The sequence below is a fragment of the Pelophylax lessonae genome (assembly GCF_965119305.1).
Source record: "Pelophylax lessonae genome assembly, chromosome: 6".
In the NCBI taxonomy this organism is placed as follows: domain Eukaryota; kingdom Metazoa; phylum Chordata; class Amphibia; order Anura; family Ranidae; genus Pelophylax; species Pelophylax lessonae.
In genome coordinates this window covers 222,795,179-222,821,410 of record NC_138773.1, presented here as the reverse complement: position 1 = coordinate 222,821,410, position 26,232 = coordinate 222,795,179, and the positions used below count along the sequence as shown (strand labels likewise).

The 26,232-nt window shown below is 40.2% G+C and overlaps 1 protein-coding gene across 1 annotated transcript in view; it reads left to right on the top strand.

Moving 5' to 3' along the window:
• The window catches only part of ABCA12 (ATP binding cassette subfamily A member 12), a 255,154-nt gene that overhangs the window by 156,703 nt on the left and 72,219 nt on the right, over positions 1-26,232 (top strand). Inside the window, exons 27-38 of the mRNA XM_082262043.1 lie at positions 5,278-5,575; positions 8,099-8,213; positions 9,489-9,818; positions 9,962-10,031; positions 15,622-15,756; positions 15,879-16,025; positions 16,550-16,730; positions 16,937-17,155; positions 19,643-19,839; positions 20,547-20,704; positions 24,342-24,578; positions 25,632-25,767. Coding sequence (XP_082118169.1) covers positions 5,278-5,575; positions 8,099-8,213; positions 9,489-9,818; positions 9,962-10,031; positions 15,622-15,756; positions 15,879-16,025; positions 16,550-16,730; positions 16,937-17,155; positions 19,643-19,839; positions 20,547-20,704; positions 24,342-24,578; positions 25,632-25,767 — 2,223 coding nt within the window. The remainder of the gene's footprint in view (positions 1-5,277; positions 5,576-8,098; positions 8,214-9,488; positions 9,819-9,961; positions 10,032-15,621; positions 15,757-15,878; positions 16,026-16,549; positions 16,731-16,936; positions 17,156-19,642; positions 19,840-20,546; positions 20,705-24,341; positions 24,579-25,631; positions 25,768-26,232) is intronic.

Below are 26,232 nucleotides of genomic sequence, written 5' to 3'. Positions count from 1 at the left end.
ACAAAAAACAGGCAAATATGATTCTGTGATAGCTTAACCATTGGGGATGTGAGCCATCCTAAGCAGTATTACACAAAAAAAAAAAAAAAAAAAGAGAGAGAACAGGTAGTACCTTAAGAAGGGTTGATCGGTCATATCTGGGCTACCACAATAAGACTACTTGGGCATAACATAACATTTCTACCGGACTTTGGTAGGAGAATGGTGCATCATTTAGACAGTATAGGTGTACTATTTAGGACTATGGGGTTTTAAATTTACATCTTGGATCTCTTAGCAAGAAGGCCCACTGATTCAAGAACTTCCGTACCGTAAGATGGGCTTTTGCATGCATATATTCCATATGCATGTGTGATTAAATATGGATATGAGTTGCTGGGAAGTGGGGGCTTAAGCATTTTTCCAATTGCGGGCAATGGCAAGCCGTGCAGCTAATGGAATGCGAGTAATTATAGAATGGTACTGTGCGTGCCACTCCTTTAGCCCCACTCCTAGCTAAATGAGTTATGGAGTAATTACTGTATTAGATTTAGTGATTTATGCAACTAGAGCGTCTACATCCTTCCAAAATGAGGAAAATGGTCCGGGCAGAACCACCATAGTGAGCAATAGTCCCCAGAAGGCTGCAGTTCCTCCAGCATGAGTTGGAGAGCGTTTTGTAAAGTTGGGACAGTTTCGCTGGCGTATAGTACCAAAAATATAGAATTTTTAGGCCTGATTCCCAATGTGAGAGACATTTGAAAAATTTTAGGTGATTGTTCATTGCTTTATACCATTCTTGACCCTCCGCTGTAAATTGAAGATTATGTTCCCGTTGCTCCATGTTTGGGAGCTTTTTATGTTTGAGGTTTGGTGCTACAATCTTATAGATATTGGAGATCCCCTTAGTAGAACGGGATGAGTGTTCGTATATTTGTAGTGAGTGGGCACCCTTGCCTGGTACTGTTGGTAGTATTGAAAGGCAAGGAAGTAATGCCACCTATTTGGACTCTAGCTGAGGGGGGAGAATATACAGTAAGCTCATAGATGCCGTAGCAAAGGTTCCCTGCAGGCAAAATTTCTTCATAACTGCTATAGGGATGAGCCAGTGTATTCTATTGAACGCCTTCTCTGCATCTACGGACAGAAAAAGAGAAGGCATCCAATGATGTTTCACCCATTGGATGAGATTGATAAATCTCCTGGTGCTATCCGGAGCTTGCCTATATGGTACGAATCCAACCTGGTCAGGATGGAACAAGTGTGGAATGTAGTGGGAGAGGAGGGTAGCGAGTAGTTTTGCATAAATATTAAGTATTAAGTAATGAGATGGGCCTGTAGTTGGCCCGGTCTGCATGCGATTTGCCTGGCTTAGGTATTGTGACAATTACCGCTTCGAGGGATTCCTTCGAAATATGGCCTGATTGTGCAAATTTGGAATATGCCTTACAGAGGGGCTGAGGAGTGCATAAAAGGTCTTATAATATTACTAGTATATTAATATATAATATATATTACTAGTATAATAATATATAATAGTATTTAATATATAATAGTATAATAATACTAAAGCCATCTGGCCCAGGTGCTTTATGGAAGGTCACGGATCACGTCTGCAATCTTTTTTTCAGAGAAGGGTTCATTTGATGCCAAAAGTTGGGTAGCCGTGAGAGTGGGCAGGCATATTGGTTCTAGAAATCTGTTAATCTGGGTCATATTAGGTAAAGGGTCAGTGTTGGAGGTTTTGAGATTATATGGTTTAGAGTAGAATTCACTAAAACAGTCTGCAATGTTACATACTCTATGAGCGTGGGGTATTGTACATAAAAGGAATCCTGGCCAACACCACTTTGCATTTAACCTGCCTCGCTAAGTGTGCCCCGGATTTGTTACCTTGTGTATACCAAGTGAGTTTGAGTCTTTTAAATGAAGTGGTCAAACATAGAGTATAGGAAGATGCAGAGTTCTTCTTCTAGTCTACGCATGGAAGTCATGCAGGAATCATCCAGATTTTGTTTGTTAGATTGTTCTAGTTGTTTAATTTGCTCTAAGAAGGAGTGTATATGCTCCAACTCTCTCTGCTTCTCTTGGGCACCCAGCTTAATAAAGAAGCCTCTCACATAGGCTTTATGTGTGTTCCACAGGAAAGCATAATTAGTGACTGAGCCAGAGTTACGAGAGAAGTATGTCTCTTTTTCCTATTTGATCTGTTCCTGCTACTATGGATTAGATAGAATGGCTGTATTCATACGCCAGAGTGAGCTACATTTGTTAATTAGACCATGATCAAGTGTGATGGTGGCAGGGGCATGATCCGACCAAGTGATGAGCCCTTTGGGTTCCTGCGGTATGGCTTGGAGAATAGATTTATGAACCAGGAAAAGGTCAATCCTGGAATAGGACTTTTGGGCTGCCGAGTAGAATGTATAGTCCCCTTCTGAGCTGTGCAAGCATTGCCAGAAGTCATAGAAGTCTTCAGAGTGGATCAAGGAAGACAGGGCAGTGGATCATTTCCTGAGAGGGCTGGAGGAGTCTAAAGACATATCAGGAATGTTGTTAAAGTCCCCGCACAGAATAATTTGTTCTTTTGGGAAAGGTTGCAATTTGAACATAACTGATTTGAAAAAGTTTTTGTGTTTCGTATTAGGGGCATACATGTTAATTAAGGGAGAGTTATTGAAGGTGGCTGAAAGAAACAGATATCTGCCTATTGGGTCAATTTCTGTGTGGTGAAGTTGGAATGCTACTGAGGTGCGGACAGCAATCATGACGCCTTTGGTCTTGTTAGGTGCATTAGAGAAGAATTGGTGGGGGAAAAGCTTGTGGTGGCATGTGGGAGCTTTAGTATTTGCAAAATGTGTTTCTTGGACACATAGTATGTCAGTTTTATGGGAAATTGCTTAACTTCAGAGTCTAGACCACTTAACGGGGCTGTTCAGACCCTTCTCATTGATGTTGGTAATATTGAGTGGCATAGTGATCAAGTGTAGGTGACACTTAAAAGGCCCAGAAAGAGCCTAAAGGGTGCTGTACTATCATATACCTGTGAGGAGATAGAAAAGATATATACAACAGCACCTTAACGTACAGAACCACAAATATTCAAAACAAAAAACAGTGGATAATACCGTGTTACAATAATTCAATGAGCAGCTACAAAACAACAATGCGAGAGCTTAGCACACTTCTTAACTGGGGTGTAGGTAATGAAGTAGTTGGCCTAGCTTCCAGGGAGTCAAAGTGGAATGTAGACTTCCAAGGTAATGAGCCCGCCACACAGGGCTATAATTTAGATTTAGAGGGGAGAGGAGCTCTGGTTTTCTTGCTCATTGGCCTCTCCTGGTGGCAGTCTTTTATTTGGCGTATTATGGCGGACAGCATTTGGTAATGGGGTAGGAACAAGACCCTAGTTGTGAAGTTGTTTATAGCCCTCTTTCGGTGAAGTAATGGCCACCTGTTGACCCTGGTGTGTAACTAAGAACTTGGTCGGGAAACCCCATTTATATACCAATTTGTTATCTTAAAGGACTTCAGTTTTCGGAGCAAATTCCTTCCTCCTCTGAGCGGTAGCTGCAGACAGATTCTGAAAAAGCATTACTCCTGCATAAGGGTTAGGCAGAGTGCGGACATTCCTTGCAGCCCGATAAACCGGGAGATGCCCTGGTTTTTGAATCCTGTGTGCACGGTCAATGAGGAGGTCCCTGGGTGAGAGGTCAGGCATCAGCTTAAGAAAGAGTTGTTTCAAATAGGGAATGAGCTCATGCTACTTGACGGATTCAGGGATCCCTCTAGATTTGATGTTGTTAAGGCGGGACCTGTCTTATAGGTCCACCAATTTTAATTGTAACTTGCAAATCATTTCAGCTTGCATTTTCTGGGTGTTTTCTACTTTGTTATGGGCTGCTACCATGTCAGAAATTTGGTGTTCCACGTAATTTATCTATCCTCCAGAGTATCTATTCTGGTGGATAAGTGGTTAATTGAGGACCTTAGTTCCCTCTGCAGCCCTGTCTGGAGAGAGAGCAGCACAGCTTTAAGCGTGGCTTCAGTAGCTGGGGCATCAGTAGCAGGGAAAGCAGAGAGAGATTCAGCACAATTTTCCTCTTTTTTTTTTTAATCTTGTGCAGGCATAGAAGCTTAATGCTGTTTCTTTGCTGAGGGCAGTTTAGTGGGAGAGTAGGATGGGGATGCTGCAGCTCTTACCTCTATCAGATGGAGATATGGAGGCTTCTTGTGGGGTCTCCTCCATGTCCAAGGCTTGATCTGCAGGGGTGTTTTGTGAGGAAGGCAGCGGTGGAGAGTGGCAATGCTCCCCGGCGCCATCTGTACGCCGGTGGCATGCTCGATGCGGCGGCTTCAAGTCGATGAGCCGGCGGGGACAACATGCCTGTGGATTTCTGCGGGTTAAGCTGCACTGATGCCCAGGGCTCTTCCCCTCTCTGTGGGAGTGAAAATCGGCAATGATGCTGTGAGCCTCTAGAAACTCTCTGTGAAGTGGACCAGTGGAGGATTATGCAGCCATACTGCTCGGCAGCCAGGACAAGCCCCCCTATGCACATTCATTTTAATTAACCAATTATATAAAAAGCAAATTCCTGTTCTATTTTGAGTGAAGTTTCTTTACATTTTTTGAAAGATTATCAATATATTAAGTAATTCAGTCCTACTGTCTCAGCATTGCTGATCTTTAAAACACCATCTGCTCTCTTTTGAAATGAGAACTGTCATGCAACAGCTTCTCACTGTTTGCTAGTGACAAAAATGTTGCATTTTTCTGGAGATCAAACATAATACATATATGTCCTTTTGCAATTTAGTAATGACAAGAGTTTTTTAAATCATTAAAAGCATTTTTCTTATACCTGAGACTTTCTATTACTACAACCATCAGTGACAACTGATACAACAATTCAGCAAGACAGTAGTAAGACCAATGATAATTTGCAAAGTGTAGTGTGATTAAGTTTACAGTTAGATTTCTGGTTACTTACTTTAGCTATCTGAGTGAGAGAAGCATTTTTCACTAGCAAATATTTAGTACTGTTTGTTAGATTCTATTAAAATTGTTCTTTATTTTAGTGAACAAGCCTGTTTAAATTCACTCATAACTTTTTAGTCTGATTGTTTTTCTCTTCCTAAATTGTCCTGTTTAAAACCTTTCATTTTCAAAATGTATTACTTTAAGGTAACGAGATAGTGAACATGAAATTCATTTATTTAAATTATTACATTTAAATATTTACCTTTTTAGGGTGTTTTTTTTTTAAAGATGTTTAAAGATTTTATTTATGCTTACAGCTGTGACCTTCGATTTTTCATCTGGGAGCAGTAGGCAGAAACGTGATCTATCGAACTTGCCCAAGCATATCTCCTACAGCATCACCATGCGTTCCCTACTCTCTGAAGACACTAATTCCATCAGAAATTCTTTCTGGGTTCCTGGACCCCACAATTCCGTGAATATGTACAGCCGTGGCTTTGTCTACCTACAGGAGAATATTGATAGAGCTATCATTGAAATGCAGACAAAAAAAAATGTGGATGATGTTGCAGTACAGTTCCAGCCCATGCCTTACCCCTGCTACACAAAGGACAAGTAGGTGCAATTCCTAGCATCTGGCAACTGCTGGCCATAGGGCCTTAGAGATTTATATATGCAATATATATATGTAAATATTGTGACATGCTCAGATGGTAGCTCTGTGGCAGGAAAGCATGGTACAATACAGTCTCTTTGAGTTACTGGTATAACATCTATTTTTATGTAACCAGATGACAGAAAATAAAAATTCACTTTAGCAGTAAAACTAAAAAGTCTTATTTTAGCAATTTCTCAATGTGCTAACGGAGAACCCTCTAAGTGCTCTTGCACAGCCAAACTTCTAATTCAGCATCCATAGAGTTGTTTTAAAAGGTCCTTAGCAAAGCCTCTTCCTGTGAGGCTTTTGAGTCTTTTTTTTTTTTTCTTAACAGGCCTGATATCCTGGATTTTGGAACTGGGGCACGAACTGCAGGCCCAACATAGAAATTTTACGACCAGCCTCTTAAAGAAAGACTGATCCATTTTTCTCACCAACCTTCCATGGAATCTGATCATTATTCTGGGTTACTAATATTTCCCATCCATCACTTTGTCTGTCATTATAGCCTAGCCTGTCATTAACCTAGGGCTGTGCCCTTAGAGCAGTATTTTTTACATAAATTGGGTCAGTTGTGCCCATTCAAATAATTGTAAGCCCACTAAAGGCTTATAAGACATATTAGAAAATAAAATAATGTGAAAGAAATCTTTATTTTACACAGTGGTGGGTATGTATTTTTTTAAAAAAATAGTACACATTTGGTAGTAAGCAACAATAGGTGGGCCATGTAACCTCATGGACCTCACAAACTGCATCCAGACTAACGATAGCTTAAAGAGTCTAGAAAGGACTTGACCACCCTGGCAGCCCTAGGATACTCTAGGATCTAAAAAAGTAATAGGGCCCACTATAACTGCTACTGTGATTTAACAGGGGTGTACTTAACTGTATGCTTTTAAAATTATTTTTCTGCCATATGAGCATCTACTAAGCTTATTGCGAAAAAGTAATGTATGAAAGTAACATGAACATTATAATTTATTTTTATATTTTAAACATTTTATAAATATGTTTACATACACGATCAGATCAAAAGTTTGTGGACACCAGACCATCATACCCTATATGAGCTTGTTGAACATCCCATTTTAAAACCATATAAATAAAGGCGTTTCTGTCCTTGTAGCTAAAAGAGCCTCTAATTTTTTCGGAAGATATTTCACAATACTTTTAAATATATCTGAAAGAATTTGTGTCTATTCAGCCAAAAGAGCCTTTGGTAGGTAAGGTACTAATGTTGGATGGGAAAACCCAGCTCGCAAACCAACCCAAAGTTGTTCAGAAGTGTTGAAGTTTTTACAAATCTGGTTTTATTTACATGGGCAGTCATACTAGAACAGAAAAGAGCTTTCCTCAAAAAATTGCCACAAGTTTGTAAGCTCACAATTGTCTAATATGTCTTTGTATGCTGTAATATAAAACTTACAGCCCGACTCTGGGAAAGCTAAAAGTCCTCCCTGAAGTAGGGCTGCATCAACACTGCAAACTCTAATTGCTCATTTAGTCTAAGTGACAGTAAGAGCAATTTTACTTAGCTGATCCTCCACCCCCCACCCCACAGCAGAGAAAGCCCCCTCTACTCTAACAGGGGACTGTTCCTTGATGTCTAAACATCCAGCGCAGGTTATGGTCCCTGTTTCAGTGTTGATGATATTAGATGACCTTGAACTGTGTAGAATAGGGAAAATGAGGCTGCAGGGATTGGTGTAGCATCACAGAGGAGCCTGTGGGAGTGGTGGTTTAGGTAAGTAAAAATGCTTTTCCAGGTCCCCCTAGACTTTATTGAGCAGTCAGCCCTTTCAGTGCGCGAGTAGCCCCACTGTAAGGGAGGACTCTTAGTTTTCCTTGAGTTCAACTTTAGTCATTTAAAAGGGGTGTCCACAAACTTTTGGTCATATAGAGCATTATTTATTCAAAGCCTAGATAAAGCTTTTTTTTTTTTTTTCTTTTGCTTAGAGTAGGGTACAACCTTTGCCAATTTTTCTTTTTGCTGTGGCACCCATTGGGATGGTTTCCACTTACTTTTCGCATTGCCACTAGGAGAGGAAATCAGATAGCAGTGATAATCTAGCAGAAGTTCTATCACTGTTTCAAATTAAATATTTGTTTCTTGTTCTTTTCAAACCATGCCTCCTTTTATTAAAGGGGACATTTGGAGGATTTGGTATTGGATAAGTGACCCCAGTTCAGATCATGTTCCACTTCCCAATGGCTTGAAACAACCAATCCAGTTTTAAATCTAATTTTCTAACCTGCACTGGGGAAAATTAAAAAAGAATCCTGATAGGTTGCTCCTGCCAACAGCGCCACTTTTCTGTACCCAGCTTTCTAAATTGCCACACAGTGTTATCATGCAGCATCATGCACGAGTTAAAGAAAATGCTTCCACAGTCATCAGTAACTTAACATAAAACTCTCCCATGAGGTGACATCTGGCAGCAGATCAATAAACTGTGATTCTTCATTTCTCTCTACAGTTTCCTCTTCAGCATGTCCTTCTCCCTCCCCATTGTATTAATGATTGCCTGGGTCCTTTTTATATCATCATTTGTGAAAAAACTTGTACATGAAAAAGAACTTAGACTACACGAGGTATGGATCAACAAAATACGTATTCTCAAATCTTTGCTATGACTATAGAAAATGTTGTTGGTTTATTATCATAGCTAGGGATGGCTGAATTGCAGTTCAAAGCTTAGGACATGAAAAAGGGGGTAGGTTTTTACAACAGAATTTGACAACTGCAAAAGATTCTTACAACTTCATGTGCATTGACCTTGGAGCTGTGTGCAGGAAGCCCAAAAAAGTGGATGGGATGCTCACGTAGCAGCATCTGCACACAGCAGCATGCCAAAGTTTGACATGCAATTGTGTCCAAGTATCAACTTCTACAGGCTGCCTGCTCACAGCTCTGTATTTGCCAGTGGGTCTGCACGGAGGATGGGTTTATTGCCCATCTGAATGAGTCCAAAAGCAGTCCTAACTTGTAAAAGACTATCAGTTGTACAATATGCTTATAAAAAGCTGAAGTTGCAGTAAATGCATACTTGTCATTACTGCTGCCTTTCAAAGGAAATGACAACAGCAAAATGGTCTCCTTTCTGTCTTATATATAAAATGTCATGGCAAGAACTACCATACTAAACTGCATATGAACATTTATTTTTTTATCAGAAATCCACTTGTAAATGTAGAAGCAGCAAAAAAACAAATCGAAATGAGAAGCAAATTTACCAGTAATAGGGATGTTTAGGCTGTTATAAAAATGTAGAAAGATGAACCAGAGTTCCTCTTTACTGTGGTTGAGACAAACAGCTATGTTGGTTGAGGAGGGTCTTCAAAGAGTCCACTCAGCATATGAGCTGTGTTGTTGTGAAGATTGGTCATAGTATTAGGGCGCATCATTTACCGGTCTAGTGCACCTTTGGGAAAAGTGAAAAAATCTCTTCAAACACTCCTGGCAGCATACTGCAGGCACCTCAAGGCACCTGTACTTAAATTCAAGTTTCAATTTCAGCACCCCCAGTTCTCTGAATATAATTGTGCCCTGGTACACAAATTGCAAACAGACAATACCGCTTTGAATGTGGGAGGGGGCAGGTTGGACCCTGTCTTTTCCCACAACATAAGCCTTACTATTGGTCCATCACAATGATGGTATGAAATAGTAAGTATTAGGAAGTGGAGAAGGGCAGGGCCAGCCTCTCTACCCCAAAAGCCTGGTTGATATTTATATACCAGGAAACATTGTACACAATATTTAAATGAATTCAACCTTTACATTTACATTGACCTATGAACATATTTATTATTCATAAATTGTAAAACATATTTGACTAATGGATTGGTATCCATATTATCTTGCAGTATATGAAGATGATGGGAGTCAACTCTTGCAGTCACTTTTTTGCTTGGTTTATTGAAAGTGCAAGCTTCCTGACCATCACAGTTAGCGTTCTTGTCCTAATTTTAAAAGTTGGCAACATTCTGAGTCTAAGCAATGGATTCATCCTGTTCCTGTTCTTCCTGGATTATAGCTTGACGGTCATTGCCATGAGCTTCCTCATCAGTGTCTTCTTCCACAACACAAATGTGGCAGGTCTAAGTGGCAGCCTAATCTATATAATTACCTTCTTTCCATTTATTGTAGTTGTGTCTAAAGAAACCAATCTATCCTTTGCTGGAAAGACCTTGCTGGTAAGTTTTACAATGTTCTATGCTTTTTTTTTTTCCTATATCGGCAAAAGCCACTGCTAAAGACAAATGAATTGCTCAAATTTCTCAAATAATTTTCTTTCCAGCTCTTTGATAACCTCTTTTTTTATGTTTGTTATCCATAGAGCCTTTTCTCTCCAACGGCACTTAGTTATGCCACACAGTATATTGTTCGTTTTGAAGAGCAAAATGAAGGTGAGCCAATGAATGATCTAAGTCTGCAGTACATCTCCATAGATGCAAAATGACACACTGAAATAAAAATAGTGCTAAGCTGCTGATCTTTACATGTGCACTTAACATAAGCAATGTAATTTGTCAGCACTTAAACAAGTATTTCAGAGCATAGGCCCCACAATAAATTGTTTATAATATTTATGTTGAAAACAAAGATTTTCTTTGCATTCATTTACTAATAAAAGTGTCAAAGCACTGCAACATCAAGGCACCTTGGTAAAGTGTGGTTCTATTTGTGTGAGGTACACTATATGGAGCAATTAATAAATTGAGAGCATTTTACCTGCACAAAGTCCGATCCTCTTTACAAACCTGGTCGATTCAAACTGAGCATATATTGCACAACTAAAAATTGCATATCAGAACAATCGGAAGATACAAGGATACAGAGAGCTGAAAAGCCTTACATTTTTTTCTGGGAACCACATCGCAGGTATCCTGCAAAAGTAAAATGGAACACAGAGATGACCAGCGCTATGGAGTATTCAAATATAACAAGTTGCGAATAAAATATGAAAAAACAGGTGTAAGCTGCCACAAACCCAACCCTGAAAACAGGGGCGTAATGTATATAACAGAAAGAGATGTTTGTAAGGGGCGCTACCGGTTTGAGCAGTTATTAAAAGAGAAAAAAAAAGGGGTACAGAACCCCTACACAGGCTGTATGTGCACAACAAATCCCGTGGTGAATAAAGTGCTTAAACCAAGCTCATACCAGGGGTGGGTGGACCACCACCCCTTTAGAAATAAATATAAAGTGCTCCTGTGCCAATAAATATGTATATATATATAACTGCTCATAGAAACGTAAAATTTAAAAAGAATGTGCACAAAGTGTCATAAATAATCCAATGCTTAATAGCAGTGCCAGTGAAACATAAGTGATGTGCTAAACCAAGTAAACAATGGTGTGAAACTAAAACAGAATAAAAAATCACTGACAAGTAGGTAAAAAAACTTATAAAAGCACACCCGGTGTATGATATGTACAACCGTGAATAGGTGATACTTAAAGATGTGAAGTGAGTGTGATAAAAATTGGCAATAATAAATGACACTCTCACCCTGTAGTCCTCCTCTGGGCGAGCAGTGCAGACAAGCCACAGAGGGGGGGTTCCCTTTCAAATGGTTCCGGGGTTCCTCCACGCTCAAGTGTGCCGCTATGGGAGTTACCTCCATCCAGGGAGCGGATCTATGGTACTCAAGCAGAAACAAGAGGGACTCCAATGGCGTAGTATGTGGCAAACAATAGTACAAACAGTGTAGACAGACTCACAGTTCGGACCGATCACTTCAGTTCCTCAAAGATGGACGCCGCGACGCTTCCGCTTCCCACGGCTCCGAACCACTAAGCCGGAAGTGACGCGTGGCGTACGTAGCTCCGCCCTATGCGTTTCGTTATCAGACGTCTACTGGAGTGGCCGCTCCATATCATACTTACCTAGGTGGATGCAGCATTGGTCCATTGCTGCATCTTTCCCCCACTGGCTCTAAGACTGAGAACTGAGTAATTGAACACCGCCACCACTCAGTTCTCAGAGCTCCCTGAGCAGAGAGCTGGTGACTGTCAGTCACCAGCTCTCTGCTCTGCCCACCCCCCCACCCCCCTGCGCTCACTGGAGCCCTGGGCTGTAGAGGGGGCTGGAGCATCTGGCTAAGACTCCCAGCGGATTGCTGAGAGGCTGAGCTGGGTGCCAGTCCAGACATGTGGGCAGATCCTGGCTTCATTGTCGCAATCTTGCCCGAGCCTGGACTGGCTCTGGTCACAGGAGTGCAAAACAAACTGCACTCCTTTGATCCACAGGAGAAGTATAGCTAAACAAGCTTTGGCTGTGCTTCTCCTTTAAGTGTATCTAAGCCAAAGACTAAAAATGTAATATATTGCCACTCACCAGTCCATAGATGACATAGGAATCACTGATATTGCTCTCTTACTATACTGTATCTATGGGAAAGCAGTGTTGTCACCCTAAGTCAAGACTACAGAAACCTCCCTCTGCTCCATACCATAGAGGGGAAAGGTTTGTAGTCCTCAGAGATAACTTAGAACAATATAATTGATAAGACTGCAGCAAGGCCAACGGTCGTTTGTTTGCATCTACTGAACAGATATTAGAAAACGCTTATAATATTGTATCTAACAGACCTAAAGAGACCAAATTAGAGACAATCATTTTTAGGGTTTACATACAATTTAAAGTCACAAAGCCATTTTCTTGCAAAAGAAGCCTAATGATTATATTTAGAATATACTGATGTGACAGTTAACAAGTTCAGGCTTTCAGGTGAGGTTTCTTAGGCGTTTTTTTCTTGATGGATTCTGTTTGGGTTTCAGAGGTAAATTATCCATTAAAACCCATAATCAGACAAAATATATTTTATAATATTGAGTAGATTTGAGAAGGGTTGAACATTGTAGCTGTCTATTACAGTCTGTGACCCTTTTGGCAAGAATTCCCTTATGTTCTGTTCCATGGCAACCATAAAATAATGGGAAAAAGAAGGGACAGATAGCAATAGAAACCAGACAGGGGTCCTATCTCTTACCAACTCAACTGGTTTTGATGTGGTCTGTGTAATTGGAAAGAGTTGTTGTCACCTCCTGTCCCTGTGACCAGGGCCGATCCTAGGGTCACAGGCGCCTGGGTGCAGAAATTTTTCTGGCGCCCCCATATGGGCGTGGTCATCTTACTAGCTCCTCCCCTTTACACATGTTTCTATGGCAACGACTCAAACACAGAGATGCTCCCCTAAGAAGTCTTCCTTACCCCGGGACCCTCCTACGATCTCTTAACAATAAACAAATTACAGGAAGAGAAGCAGAGTACTCTAATGGGAACTGGAGGGGGGTCTATCTAATGGACACAGAGAGGGCATCTGTTAGAGAGTCTGTTAGACAGAGCCCCCAGACAGGAGATGGTCAGAGACTGCAGACTTGATACAAGAGATGGTCAGAGACTGCGGATATGATACAAGAGATTAATGCTATGATGCAGCCTCATCAGTGCCCACCAAATGCAGTCTACCAGTGCCCACTAAATGCAGCCTACCAGAGCCCACCAAATGCAGCCTTATCAGTGCCCACCAAATGCAGGCTTATCAGTGCCCACCAAATGCAGCCTACCAGTGCCCACCAAATGCAGCTTACCAGTGCCCACCAAATGCAGCTTACCAGTGCCCACCAAATGCAGCCTTATCAGTGCCCACCAAATGCAGCCTACCAGTGCCCACCAAATGCAGCCTTATCAGTGCCCACCAAATGCAGCCTACCAGTGCCCACCAAATGCAGCCTCATCAGTGCCCACCAAATGCAGCTTACCAGTGCCCACCAAATGCAGCTTACCAGTGCCCACCAAATGCAGCCTACCAGTGCCCACCAAATGCAGCCTTATCAGTGCCCACCAAATGCGGCTTACCAGAGCCCACCAAATGCAGCCTTATCAGTGTCCACCAAATGCAGCCTTATCAGTGTCCACCAAATGCAGCCTTATCAGTGTCCACCAAATACAGCCTTATCAGTGTCCACCAAATACAGCCTTCCAGTGCCCACCAAATGCAGCCTTATCAGTGTCCACCAAATACAGCCTTCCAGTGCCCACCAAATGCAGCCTTATCAGTGCCCACCAAATGCAGCCTACCAGTGCCCACCAAATGCAGCTTACCAGTCCCCACAAAATGCAGCCTTATCAGTGCCCACCAGATGCAGCCTACCAGTGCCCACCAAATGCAGCTTACCAGTCCCCACAAAATGCAGCTTACCAGTGCCCACCAAATGCAGATTACCAGTGCCCACCAAATGCAGCCTACCAGTGCCAACCAAATGCAGCCTTATCAGTGCCCACCAAATGTGGCTTACCAGAGCCCACCAAATGCAGCCTTATCAGTGTCCACCAAATGCAGCCTTCCAGTGCCCACCAAATGCAGCTTACCAGTGCCCACCAAATGCAGCCTTATCAGTGCCCACCAAATGCAGCCTACCAGTGCCCACCAAATGCAGCTTACCAGAGCCCACCAAATGCAGATTACCAGAGCCCACCAAATGCAGATTACCAGAGCCCACCAAATGCAGATTACCAGAGCCCACCAAATGGAGCCTTAACAGTGCCCACCAAATGCAGCCTACCCCCCACCCTGACCACACGCTCAGATACCCCCCACTCTGATCACACCCCCCAGATACCCCACCATCCGGATCACAAACACCTCCAGATACCCCCACCCTGATCACACGCCCAGATACCCTCACTCTGAACACGCCCCCCAGCTACCCCCCACTCTGATCATACCCCCTACTCTGATCACGCCCCCCCCCCCCCCAGATACTCCTTCATCCTTATCGCACACCTCCAGATATCCCCACTCTGATCACATGCTCAGATACCCCCTACTCTGAAAACACCCCTCATATACCAGCCCCCACTCTGATCACACCCCCCAAATACCCCCCCCCCCACTCTGATCACAGCCCCCAGATACCCCCCATACTCTGAAAACTCCCCTCATATACCCACCCCCACGCTGATCACACCCCCTTAGATACCCCCTCACTCTGACCACCCCCCCTCCAGATACCCACCACACTCTAAACACACCACCTAGATACCCCCCCACCTAGATATCCCACCCCACTCTGATCACACCCCCCTAAATACCCCCCAGTCTGCTCACACACTACAGTCTTTCTTTACATTACAGTATCTCCCCTGTCTGGGGACACTTACTTTTGTCAGGCTCCAGAATGAGGACACATCATGGGACAGCCTCAGACATTAGGCTCACTACAGGCTCCTGGGGGAGGAGCCGAGTGCAGAGGGGTGGAGCCCTGTCCATAGTGCTGCATGTGGATCTTCTGATTGGCCCTCCGCTGTGGCCAATGGAGACAGAATAGGCGTGGACTAAAGCATGTGAGAGACACCGGCCGCTCTCTCTTCTCCCGCACTGATAAGGGAGGGGGAGGGGGAGGGGGGGCACTCTGACAGCCCGCAGCTCGCCTCTCCCCAGTGTCACAGCGCCGGCCCTGTGTACACCTCTGGAGGAGGAGAGGACAGACCGGCGCCGCAGCTAGTCTCTCCCCTGTGTCACAGCGCTGGTCTGTGTACGCCGCTGGAGGAGGAGAGGACTCAGTGCCACTGGAGCTTCGGCGCCCCTCCCCCGCCTCAGCTCGCGGCGCCTGGGTGCGGTGAACCCCGTGAACCCGCCCAGGATCGGCCCTGCCTGTGACAACTTGCTGCTGGAGCAGGAAGTGACAATACGTCCTCCCAATGGGGTTACAGACAGCAGTAAAAACATATCACAGGTGCAATTTTTTCCCTCTTTGTTGAAAACTATAAAACGTTTTGGTTGAATCAAGGTTTAGAAAAAGGAACTGATGATTTATACATTTATAAAAATTGTGAATTAATGTGTACTTGTGCTATTCTGGTTTGAACTGTAACCCATTTCCATGTTGGTTTGATTTGGGGATGATGTTTTTTGTGAAGTTACTATTATGCCTAAACAAGCCAATACTATACTAAATGCCTTAATAGGTGTTATCTTCTTTTTGCAGGGATTCAGTGGCATAATATGTATTCATCTCCGTTGCCTAATGACAGTTTTAGTTTTGGCTGGTTGTGCTGGGTCATGCTGATAGATGCCATGATTTACTTCCTTATTGGCTGGTACATTAAAATAGTTTTTCCAGGTAAAGAACTTGGTGAATACATCTTAGTTTACATGATATCATAGCCTAGTGCATCTAATTAATTTATGAGATTCAATTCATGATTTTAAAAAAAAATGTTATTGTTATACTTTTTTTTTCAGGACAATACGGTATCGGTGCTGTTTGGTATTTCCCTGTTCTGCCATCTTTTTGGATGGAATGTTGTGGAATCCAAAGTGTGTGTTCCAAGAAACCAAGTGGACTGTTAATGTCTAACATTGTAGAACATGGAATTCCTGAGAAAAAGGGTAAAGTCTTAGAAAGCAGCCACTAGGCAATATTACTAAACAGGAAACATTGTTATCATGTACAGTATATGTAGTGAGCAAATATGCCTGCCCTCCTCTATGCATGTATACAATTAAAATCTATAAAAAAAAAAAAAAGTAAAAACAATATATTGTTGACTAGTTTGTCTGCTAACAATTATGTTTCTGTATATATCTAACAAAAACAAGAAAAATGGCAATAGCTTTTTTAACGTGAACCTATGCTTTGGCCTGATTACACTGATGCTTGGTAATCAGCTGTTGAGTCAACCAGTGCTGTTAAGTGAGCGAAGGGTCCTCCAGTTGTAGCCATAGCAGAGAGGTAAGCAAAAGAAAGGTATATGCAGCTGGAGGGGATGCCAGTAAAGCAAACCAGTTACTTTGTCCATTATTGGCAGAACACGTGCTCACTTGCTCATTCAAAGTTTATTTACCATAGAACTAAAATATAAAAAAAACCTTAGTAGGGAAAATATATACATTTTTATGTTATCTCTTTGCAGGAGAGGAACTGTATCCCTATAATGAGAAGGACCCTACTGATCTGAATTTGGGGGTCTCTCTTCATGGCTTAACAAAAGTATATAAGTCAAAAGCCGCTGTGAAAAATCTGAATTTAAATTTCTATGAAGGCCACATTACATCGCTACTAGGTCACAATGGAGCTGGAAAAACTACCACACTGTAAGAAAAAGATATATATATTTAAAAATATTGCAGTATTGGTTAAATACAAGTGTGTCTGTGTGTGTATGTGTGTGTGTGTGTGTGTGTATTTATATATATATATATATATATATACACACACAGCATGTTTATGCTTTTGATGGTTAGGTGATATACTGGAGTAATACATACGTGCTAATACAATTACTTTTCCTCCTCTAAAGCTCGATGTTGACAGGACTTTTCAGTGCAACATCAGGCACTATATATGTCTATGGTGAGGATATCCGCACACACTTAAGCAAAGTCAGAAAGAACTTAGGTGTCTGCATGCAGTATGATGTGCTGTTTGACCACCTTACCACTAAAGAGCACCTGCTGCTTTATGGATCTATTAAAGCTCCACAATGGAACATGACACAGCTCCATGAGGAAGTAAAAAGGTACGTGTAATAACTGTTTAAGAATGCTGAGAAGTGGATTTGTACATTAAAAAATACTTTCAGCTTTCATGGGGAAGATCTGGAATTTCATGTTAAACACCTTAGTGAGAATAATTTATAATTAATAAATATTATATTTATATCCAAATGACATTTTTGTCCCCGTGCAGAATGTTTTAGTTTTGTTCTGGCTTCTTCTTGGTATAAGTGACAGAGAAAGGATTCTCTTGCCCCAAAAAGGCCAAAGTGCCCACACAACAAATTAAGTGTGTAACTAGAGTAAACATTCAGACCAAGCGCCAACAAGTGCCAGTATTTATCTTATAATGTACATATGGTTTTTTTTTACGTTCGAAGGCATGCATTGACAGATTTGAATATTTACCATTAAAATACCATTTCCACACTTACTTATTTAAGTTACATAATAAAGCTAGGTGTCAAGTAAGCACTGAAAATCCCGTAGGGACACAAGAGAATATAATACGGTTTGGTAAAGGGTGCAAGAAAGGTTTACAATTTCAAAGATGAGAGGGTTTTTTTTTTTAACTTTTTAACTCCTGTTGGCATTGCCTAAAGTAGTGCAATTCATGAACCTGACTTGGAACTAGTGCCTTTTCCAGGAGTGAGACTACACCAACCCCCTGTGCAGCTCCTGCTTTAGCAAATGACAGCAGTCCTGACAGGTCTTCTTTAATTGGTAATTATCTGGTATATTCACATATTTATAAAGGAAACATTAAAGACATTCCGCAACATAAATTTTATTATAAATTACCTTTTACTGTGACTAAGACATATTTAATGGGAAATGCAATACATTAGTGTCTTTTTTTCTTGTCACTTGTAAGCCTGAATAGTTTATGTTCTTAACAACAGCTCTCTATAATTACATCTTACAACAATTCAAATCATTTATGCATAAACAACAATCGTCTTACAATTATATATATAAAAAAAAAAAAAAAAAGAAATAGAAAGAAACGTGGTACATTTACATCTAATCTGGAAAAAATGCATCTACTGTAAGCCAATTTTGGCATTAGTGGTGAAAATAACTGAATTGAAACAATTTGGCAAACTGATGCTTAGAAGGAATTAAATTGACTTCTAGATTTCAAAACCTTTTTTCTACAGTCTATTGAAATGGATTACATTTTTGAATCAGACCTGTTCTTCTTGAAAGAACATATTTTGTGTAAGCAGGACTATGGTATACTCAAAAGACAATTTGCTGAATGCATGTCTAAACATAAAGTTAGGTATCGTTCTTCAAACTTTGTCTTACTTTAAAAACCTTTCCCAAGTTAAAGAAAAACATTTTTTTGCTTCTTATGTATATGTTTAAATGGAAAGTACAACACAAATTGCACCTCAGAGGGCAGCCATGACAAGATCTGAGTTAAATTCCCAGTCAGATGTAATTTAGAAGATTTTTATTTTCCTTTTAATATCTGATAAGAACTATTTTATCTGTCTTCCTCCTCTCTGTCTCTTGTGAAAGTTACCGACAGAGGTACTGATTCATCACAGTTAAATATCTCTAGCTCTGAACTTTGTGATCAATGGTCCAGAAAAATGATAGGTGATGGCAAAACGATGCCTCACTGCATTTTTTTTCTTCCGGATGATCCTATATTGATTGCAGAGTGTTTGTGGAACATTTTGGAATTCTGTATACATATAAAACACAATATAAATGTAAATGCCCATTAGGGTCTTTTTACTGCTGCAGTGCATTTTCACTGTTGTTGAAAATTTTATTCCAGCAAGAATGCACTTTCTATACAGTATATATCCATACATTTGTAATACAGTTTTCTTTTCTTAAAGAGGAACTCAGAAAAGTGTAATTAGCTGCATAGCACGACTGCAATGCCATGCAGATGAAATTGCTAATCTTCTGCTCTAAAAAAAATCTACCTTTTATGGTGCACCCATTAATGTGATTGTGTGCTAAAAAGTGTGACCCTTCTTTTTCAAAGCTAGATAAGGAAAGTCTAAACTAGGAAAAGAATAGTTTTATGATGAAGTGGCAGCTTTCCCTACTATCATTTTAAATTTTTCCTCAATTAATGTAACACACACTGTACGTTGTAAGTATACTACTACTAAAAAATAATTAGGTTACTGTTGTTATATTTGGCATTGTTGGTACCTCTTTTTAAAATTAACACTTGCAAGCACGTGAAACCAGTCAGTGAACTACTAAAGCTGTGCAACAAATCAACGGCAATTAAGTCTAATGGATCTTTTCATATAGCCAATGGGAATGTATTTTGTAAGGTTCTGCGTAAATACCTCTCCTTTTGCTTCAGCCACTACAAGAAGGTCATATAAGGATCCACCTAAAGAACAATGTGTTTGCTCCAGGTTGACAGGTGTGAAATCCTTGCTGTTTCTGATTTGGGACTTTTCTTAAGGAAAAATTTACACAAAAACAGTTTTGGGACTTCTGTTCAAATAGAACCCTTTTTTTTTTTGCAGGACATTGAAAGATACTGGACTATACAGTCATCGACACAAGCCTGTGAAGACCTTATCTGGTGGCATGAAGAGGAAGTTGTCTATTTGCATAGCCCTAATTGGTGGCTCCAAGGTTGTTGTTTTAGATGAGCCCACTACTGGAGTAGATCCATGTTCCAGGCGAAGCATCTGGGAAGTCATTTCCAAAAACAAGAAAGGTACAAGTTACAGAGTTACATTGTTTAATATTGACTCCTGAAATGTACAATTCATTATATACTTGTAAACTTAAAAAAATCGAAAAGATTATGTTTTAAGATTCACCTGGCTGGAACTAACTAAGCTTAAAATGGCTCCCACCCCTTTCTTCTAATCTACATTCTGCCCGAAGCACAGTCCACAGGCGCCCCAGTGAGCAGCCCTGGCACCAGGTGCTCGCTGTGACCATAACAGTGATCACAGTTATAGCAGTAAACAAAGCTGTCATTCATGATGCCTTGCGTACTACTGAGTGATCTCTGTGACTGGTCACAGCTATCAAATGGTACCAGGGCCAACCACACTATTAAAGTAGAAGTCCAGGTTTGAACTAACTAACTAAGCCTAAAATGGCTTTCACCCCTTTCTAACACCTAAAGAAGGGGGTATAAGTTCCCAGTAGTCGTAAATATGTGACGTCCTTTTAATAGTGTTTATCTTTAAGTCATGTTTAATGTAACTTTTACATTTTTGCAAGCTTTCATTTTTTTTAAATTAAATATATAGATTTTAATTTAGCCTCAAGGGGGAGTTTTCTATGGCACAGTGCAATCACTCTGTCTAACTCTTCTCAACTCTGTTGTGATAAGACATCAAAACTGTAACAATCATATTTTTCCATCCAAGAAATAGACAATTAACACTGCACCATTTGATAAAACTTCAGATAAAACAATAATCCTGTCCACACATCACCTGGATGAAGCAGAAGTACTGAGTGATCGCATTGCCTTTCTTGAGCAAGGGGGTCTAAGGTGTTGCGGGACCCCAATGTTCCTCAAAGAGAAATTTGGAAGTGGGTACCATCTCACGCTCACCAAAAAAGTAAGTTAGTTTCTGTTTCTTAGAATTAGCAAAAAAGACAAGCCAAGGATGTATAGTCTACAATTTACCACCTTAGGGTCTTGTCTCTAGACCAGGATGACAGCCCTAGAGTATATATCCTCAAACAACTCCCATATTTCTACTATTACATGTTCCCTTTGATTAAGTAAAATTCCCAAAACAGGTTATTTTTTATTATTGCCATTTTATCTGTAGTATTAGATAAAAAAATAGATAAAAAAATATATATATTTTTTAAAACAAAGGTTGCCAATCAGAAGAAGTGACAATCTAACATTCTTTACAGAGACAATCATGTTATATCCAGATCAATTGTTTATGAGAATGTAGCCAGGTAATACATCCCAGCAGGATCAGTAAGATTCCTTTTTATAGAATGTTAAAGCTGCAGAATTTGATCTATCTCCTGAACAAAATAAATGAATTAACAAAACGATCAAAATATCATTTTGCTTGCAGCTGAAATGGTTAACACATAACTATCCTTTTCTTAGCTCAGCTCAGCCCTGAGAACCAAAGTTGCTAGCTAAATTAATTCTTTTCTGATTTTAAAACATCAGGGCCTGATGAATCTTATTGGGTTGACCTCTAGTGTGAACCGGCTTATCGACTCTAGAAGTTCTAATTCACAATCTAGACATGCCTCGATCACAAGGCCATGAAATAAAAGCAAAGGCAGTATAATGATGCACTGTGCATGCATAAACTATAAGTGGGCGCCAGGACATAGAACAGATTCCAACTTTCCTTCTACAGCTCCTATAATCCTGCGCATAAAGAACTGTGATTGAATGCATGGACCATACATTAATGAAGGCACTGGAGATATACAAGGCCAAACAATTAAATACAGACATGCCGCTCACTTTCCATGGAAACTTGGCAACTGTGGGTTGAAAACTGCATGCTCAATGCAAGGGTTTTGCAATCCAATTAATAATCTCATTTGTATCCATTCTGCTCTTCTTCTCTGCTATCATTCTGACCTTGAATGAGGCGAACAAACACTTTAAATGCCTGTTAAAGCTTAAAACATTATTGTGATGTTTTACGACAAATAAAGAAACTTTGTTGTCATGATGGAACATGATAGTGAAGTGGGCATTTAAGTTCATTACAATTTTTTTGAAATATTTAGTATATTGTTCATCATTTAAAAAAAATCTAACTAACTGTATTGATGCCCCAAATAGTTTGTCAGATTTATTTGTTACATGGGAATTACTGACAGAGACTGATTAGTGAAGCAGACAGAAATATAGCAAAAAATGCTAAAATGCTTGGAATGCAATCAGACTCTTAAAGTGAACCCTAGGCAGATATAAAAACACACAAATGAACGCGTCTCTGGAATCAGTAATACATTATAAAATGCATTTTTGAAACCCATACAGTGTTCGTTTCTGAAATTGACCTGATATCAGCCTCTTGCAGCTCCTGTACAGCAGAGCTGGATTGTGAGAGGAAGAAGCAGTACAACGAGTCAATAAGTTCATGTGCTAACAAGAAGCATGCTGCTAGGGGGAGAAAGCACAGTGACAGAGAGATGAGTTCATCCCTGTGTTGCTTTTCCCTTCATGGTTCAGTTACAGACTGGGGCAAGTCCAGGATGACATGGGCTCAGAGGAAGTAGTCTGAATAATGCTGGTCATAGGACTGAGAATAACTAGCAGCATAAAAAAATAGTACTATCTTACAAAATCTCTGGACTGAAGCTGAATATTCAAGAAGACTCACCCAAGCTCTACCGCAGTATTGGAAAATGTATAATTAGTGTATCTGTGCTCAGGCTGTGGCATTCAGTACTAGTCAATAATAATCATGAGCCAGCAACTCTGTAGCTTCTTCATTAGAAAACTTTATTTAAGCACTACAGCAATTGCAAAATCCATAAAAACTAACGCGTTTCGGCAGAAGCCTAACTCATAGCTAAACATTACTGAAACGGAATATTGCAGCAAATGCTGTTTCTAATTTTATCTTTTAGTGGGCATTTCATTTTTACATGAAGGTGTTTTCATGCCATTTGTACAAATTATTATTTTTTTTTCTTTTCTGCCAGTAACACAGGAAATAAAATTCAGCTGAACATTGTTTGGGTGTATTTTACACTTAGATATAAACAGTTTGGCACATGTAACAATCTGGAGACAAGTCATCTGTCGCTGTATTTCTAGAAGCTGTTTATTATTAAAATCAGGAAATAAATATGTATACTTTTTATATGATGTGCTACAGAGCCGGGAACCAAGTGTTGCCTAGGAAAGGGTGTACAAAAAACATGATCATGCTGATTAAAAAACATTAAAATGAAAAGGAGCGTAGGACTTAAAAAAATAACATAAATAGGCAAGAGGTGCAGATATCCTATTACATCACATTTTTAATTCTATAATTACATTTAAGCTCTATACTTCTTTAAAGTGGTATTAAACTCTCATATTTATTTTTTCCCTACAGGTAAGCTTATAATAAAGTTTACCTGTTGGTAAAAAGAATATCTCCTAAACGTGCACTGTTTGGGAGCAATTCTAGGGAGCAGCAACTGGTGCTGTCACTGACGCATGCACTCTGAATTAATGGCATACCCGTGCTGATCCTTCAGATCTGTGTGCGATTCATACTAGGCACATTATGATATTGTCTTGCAGATGGAATTTTTTTTTCTTACAGAGTTTACTACCTCTTTAACAATACACTATAGCAAGATCTAAAAAATAATTTAAAGAGGACCTGAGCTCTAAAAACTTTCTCAAGAAAAGGCAAGCATAAGGCAAAGGACAAGTCATAGTGTTGCCTGGGACCTCCCTGTAGCTGAACTTGTCCCCATTACTGGCTTACCATGCCTTCATCTGCTTTGAAGATCTGATGACATGAAAGAGAATATGTTAGAAGCAGTAGGAGAGGTGGAGAAAGCAACAATCCACTAAAAATGAAGCAGATTCATGGAAATGCACTAATTACAAGCCTTTAGGTACAAATTGCTATCCAGCAGGTAGAACAATTGTGACATCACCAAATCTCACTCCAAATGAGACTAGCAGTCTGAGTGCATAGGCTTCCTCACACACCGAGTAGTACACTGCTAGTCATATGAGGAATCGAAGGCAACGTTTATATATTTAGGGCACTGCTTAAGCACAATACCATTTAACATAAATGTTTCCTATACAGCATATTTTCACTTTTTGAGTTCAACCCTACTTTAATGTAGTCCAGCAATATCAGCCAACCAGCCCCTAATTGCATTGTACTGTACTCTCAGCCTAACACAAGCTTATAGGGAAGGAGTGTCTACAAATGACGTCAGCAGTGTCCTGCTGCTCCTTCACTGTCTAATCAGGAAGCTATGACAGGCAGGTTATACAACTGTGCTCATTAACAAGTATACAGAGTGATGATACTGTTATGGCTTTGCAATGGGACAGAGTTGTGTGAATTAAAAATTCAGCTTAACAAAGTTACAAATGTTATGGTAGCTAAAACAGGACTTGCATATGCATTTAACTGTAATTAGCTATGGATATCAGAGTTAGAATACTCTAACTTTTGTCTGCAAATTACATGAATTCTGACTAAATGTTTGCATGTTCTCATTAAATTTGCTCTATTCCAGTTCCCCAACCACAAGGATGATAGGTTATGTGATTCTGAGAGGGTGACAGCTCTTATTCAATCACATATTCCTGAAGCAACACTTAAAGAAGATGTGGGAGGAGAACTTGTCTATGTCTTACCACCATTCAGAGCTGAGATATCGAGTGCCTACTTATCTCTTCTCCGAGATCTAGATGCTAACATGCATGATCTGAGTTTAGGCTGCTACGGCATCTCAGATACAACTATAGAAGAGGTGAGATTACTCGTGAATTTCTTGAGAAACCAAAGTATTGAAACATTTTCAATCCCTCTAATCACCAAAATGACAGCACAGTCATGCTCTTCAATCAGGGCACACAGTGTGCACTATCTTAAAAAGACTAAACATTGTGTATTATCATTCCACTGCAACATTATAGATACCTGAATGTACCTTTATTAAAATACTCTTAAAAGGGTAGTGGTTAATTGTAACACATTTAGATTGTGTTCACTCATTGGACCTGAGATGGCTTGGGTATCTACTATGAATCCATCTTCCTGGCTCCCATTAGGGATTTTCAAAGTGTGTCCAAAGTCAAAAATATAAATGCAATATATTGCAGCTTATTAGTCCTTAGCTGTGGTGGCTGTATTATTTTTCTTTTATGCCTTTTTTCCTTTATTCTCACATTTGATATTAAAGGTAATGTCTGTTGTTTTTCAACTTTTTTGTACAGACCAAGCTGTTCAGCAGAAAAGGCAATTAGAGGGCTGAGACAAACCATTTAGCATTGACAGGGGTGCTTACTACTAACAGCTATTATTTATTTAGTTAATATCACAAAAGGAAAATAGGTTCTGCTTAAAAAGTTACCTGGAGTTTGGCTTTCATTTGTTGGTCGTTTATGTAATGCCCATCTAAATCTACTAGCCCATCAAACACCATCCTAAAACAGGAAATGTGTTCTGGCCAAATCATTTGGTAAAAATAAAGGGAAAAAAAGCATGAAAGAATAAAAAAATAAGGTTGCTATCTAATCTAATGATGGTAAGGTGCAATACTGTATATTACATTTTTGTTTTTCGGTTTGATATACTTTAAGACAAGACTTAGAGGAGATTATAGGCCAGTCACAGAAGAGGCTGGAAGAGTTATATCTCACAGCTGACTTGGGAATGCCATGGAATCCTCAAAGAAGAACTTGAGTCCACAGCCAGGCAGATAGAAGTCGGGTTTCTTTTGCTCAGCCTGCTGTCCTTCTGCCTATAAAATAGCATAAGGTTTCTCTGATTACAGGTGTTGACTACTTTGACTTTGTTGCAGGTGTTCCTAAAGCTGACTGATGGACTTAATGAGGATGACCATAGTTCCCCCCAGAGGGCTATACCGATTCCTAGTAACAATTATGTAATGGAGGATGCATCTTCCACAAGTTCTTATAATTTTTCTGATAAAGATGGTAAGTTCCAAAGGCTGCAGAGGATTTTTTTAAAGGCTCAATTCAGTATGCTAAAATAGGATATTCAAGATCAAAGAATATATGTTTTAAGGTGGACCCTACCCTTCTCCCTGATTACAGTCATTATTTAGGGAGGAGGATTAAAATGTATTGTGATTAAAGTACTTATCTTAGACTGGTCATAAATGGCGGAAGCAATGCTCTAAAATCACACATTACTTGTAATACCCAGGCTGTTTTTAAGACATTATTAAAAGCTCCAGATGGGGGCCCTTCTTCCTTTCTCTTTCCCCCCATTTCCCTTTCTCAGACGGGTTACATAATCCCTCTCTTCTCCTCCCTGTCTTTTTTTCCCTTCTCCCTCTCAACCTTCTGGTCCCTCATACCCTCTCTTCTTTTTTGGTCTTCAGCTCCATGATGATCATGGATGAACTGATCCTCCTCATCATGGATTAACCGATCCTC